This window comes from Tribolium madens, unplaced genomic scaffold, assembly GCF_015345945.1.
Source record: "Tribolium madens isolate multiple individuals breed KSU strain unplaced genomic scaffold, Tmad_KSU_1.1 Scaffold_71;HRSCAF=194;Tcas5.2_LG6, whole genome shotgun sequence".
Lineage (NCBI taxonomy): Eukaryota > Metazoa > Arthropoda > Insecta > Coleoptera > Tenebrionidae > Tribolium > Tribolium madens.
Window position 1 is genome coordinate 7520254 of NW_025401041.1, and position 3056 is coordinate 7523309.

The 3056-nt window shown below is 33.9% G+C and overlaps 1 protein-coding gene across 6 annotated transcripts in view; it reads right to left on the minus strand.

Annotated features, from left to right (window-relative positions):
• Positions 1–3056, minus strand: part of LOC123008611 (optomotor-blind protein) — an 80205-nt gene that overhangs the window by 24582 nt on the left and 52567 nt on the right. For 3 of the 6 annotated variants that reach the window (XM_044404496.1, XM_044404497.1, XM_044404495.1), the window contains exon 5: positions 2157–2183. The exons of the other annotated variants lie outside the window; for them this stretch is intronic. In XM_044404496.1, the coding sequence (XP_044260431.1) occupies positions 2157–2183 (27 nt within the window). The remainder of the gene's footprint in view (positions 1–2156; positions 2184–3056) is intronic. 6 annotated transcript variants of the gene reach the window in all.

Consider the following 3056-nt stretch of genomic DNA (forward strand, 5'->3'; position numbering starts at 1 on the left):
ATGCAACATATGCCCACCTTTATTTTAATAAAATTAAAAAAAATAAAAACTTAAAAACGAATAACATCATAATGGCAACTAGTGTCAAAATGTAACATTTAAAAAAATAAAATCAACCTGTTGGAAATTTTTTTGAAAAATGACATAAAGATATGAATTTAGTGCGTTTTTTTTTTGAGTCAGTCTGTATTGTAACTTTATACGTTATTATTTCTAAAGAAAGTTGTTAAAAAAGACAAAGTTTTAAAGTAGGGCTCAGAATATCCAAAGTAGGCTCAGCCTCTTTTGGCTCCCCACTAGCTACGGGTCTGAAACAAAAGCCCAAAATGCATTTTTAAACTTTTCTAAAAAAAATGCCAAAAAACAACGCTTATTGTCACTGTTATTTCGAAAATGGTAGAATTTTTAACAATCTACTGTTTTAGACATCGTTAAAAATGAGTAGATGTCAAAATGAGTTTCTCCAAATCAATACTAAAGTTACATAAAATTGTCTGCAAAAAATCTAAAATCGGCACTAAAGTAGTTCATTATACTACAATTTTGTGTATTGTTGGTTGCGAACATTAATAACAGTGTTAGCAATTATTATTATTAATGTAGCAATCGTCACACTGGCAACGTCGCAACTGTGTTTTTAGAGATGAAATATTTGCCTCAGCTATGCCTAAACACACATTCATAATGAAAAATATGACTTTAGTGGCTTGATACATTGATAACCAATTTCTCTGTTCTATTTTTTTTTAAGATTCTGTGTAAAAAAAAGTTTTTTTAAGTGGATTATGCTTCCACATCTTAAAAAATAAAAGCTTTTTGATGGGTCGCTAATTGAATCTAGTTATCACGATTTTGACAGCGTCATTAAGCCTTCTGAAGCATTTTCCCTCTTCAAAGTCACACTCGAATATTATTTAACATTTCAACACCCGTTAAGTACAATTTTATCACTCTGATTGACTATGTACGAGTTTTTGTGTTAAAAGGAGCAGCAGGCCGTGCTATTTATCCAGGTATTTGATACACAGACAGAAGAGAATCGTCGGAATGGCCTACTGGATTGTTATCTCAACGGTAGCGACGAGATACTTGGCTGGCTTTAATGTAAAACTGCTGTCTTTAGTGCCAAGACTCGCCGATAGATAGCCACCCAAGCGATAGGTAAATTTTTTTGAGTCGCATTGTATCACTTTTCGGGGGAGACCCCCATAAATCCTACTTCTAAATGAATTAATAAAAAAAAATTATAAACAAACATCAAAGATGAAAGCAGTAAATAAAGATAAATTATAATTAAAACTCCGATACCTGAGAGAGAAACCCGTCTTCACCATTAATGAACCGTGCGAGATATATATAAAAACATAAAACATACAAGAGAGAGGGCTAAAGCCTCAACCGCGAAGGAGGGACAGAGAACGCGACATGGAGGCGTGGCCAGGTGGCGCCACAACGGCCCTAAGAATAAGTACATGAGATAATTTTATTTTGAAAGGTTGGTCGACCTGGTTTGTTAATGATCTGGCTTCGCCGATTAAAATTGGGGGTGGTTTAAAGTCGCCCCCTTAAGAGGGGGTGCCAACCGCACCGGAAGTGGAGACATCGATCCCGCTCTTCCTCACTTCCGCCGCCTGCGGCATTCCTTACCAGCGCCCTCTAAGTGATTCCCAAAAAGCTCAGCAGGAAAATGACAATATTTACGCAATTCACCGAAAGCTCTCGGGAAATAAGAGTGAAAGCTCGGACCGAAAAGCTCGCCTCGTTTTTTAGGTGTAAATATAGCAATTTGTGTCTTTGAAAGCTCGAGCTTTTAATAATTGAATTAGTTTTACCGAAAAGCTCGATCGAAAAATGTCCGTTTTAATGGCACCGCTCGCGGAAATTATTATAAAATAAGGAGGCATAAAAAGAGAAAAGCCGTAAAAATAATCGCTTTGATGTCTTTTAATAAGCAAATAAGTCAGAGAGGTCAGACCGACAAAGCATTTTTGCGTTTTAGTATCGATAGCGGTGTAAATGAACGAGTTTATTATTATTGATCAAAAGAGAGTGTTTTGAAACGAAATTTGGGATAATTCGTGCTTGAAATCGTTTAATTTCCTCAAGTTTAAACGAGTTCAGGCATCAATTTATAGAAATAATTGAAATCTACATACCAGGAAATCAACCGCTTTTTCTTTCAACTGAAAATAAAAACAGTTTAGTTCCAAGTAATCAAAAAAATATTAAAACAATGTCATTATAGAAAGAAAAAATCGCCGAGGAGAGAAAGAATGTCGGAGCAGAGCCGTAGGGCGTCCACTTTTAGTGGGCCGCTTTTGACTTTAAAACACTAAAACTTGACTTTTTAAATTATTTACGGTCGGAGCTCGTTACTTGTCGTCACCAAAACACATTAGCTGAGAAACGGGCTCTTGTACCTGAGTTGAAGCTCAGACGATGAAATTTTTATGATTGGGACGAGAGAAGGAAATTTTTACTAGTTTACCGATGCAAACTCGGACCCAAGTCAAACTGATTTTAGAGATCTGAGATGGAAATTATAGCCTTGTAACGTTTTGTACCAGGTGATTCGAGGTTTAATGTCGGGCACAAAATTTTAATGAGACACCTGGTATTGCAAAATACCAAATTTCGACAACATAAATTACGAGCTAGGCTCTCAAAACATTTATTGATTATTATACACTTTGTCTAGACTATTTGTTTAATTAATTATTAAAAATTCAAGTTACTTGAGTTTTTTATTCTATCCTAAAATTAATAAAATGACTTAAATATACAATGTGGTTTAGAATTTGCGCCCTATAAAGAAAAAAGAAAAAGTTAAGAAGAAAAAATGTTAAAAAATTAGAATAAAACAGAGAATTTAAAAAAAAATTATATGCCTGGTACTTTAGTATCTTATTTTACTTGATATTTTTTCCTGGAGGGCGAGTTATGAAACATACTCTACAGAAAATAAAATGAAACAAAATTTAAAAATTTTTAGTTAAAAAAAAAGAAAGAATCCTTTAAAAATAATGATATTTCAGAGATTTTTGAAACAAATTGTT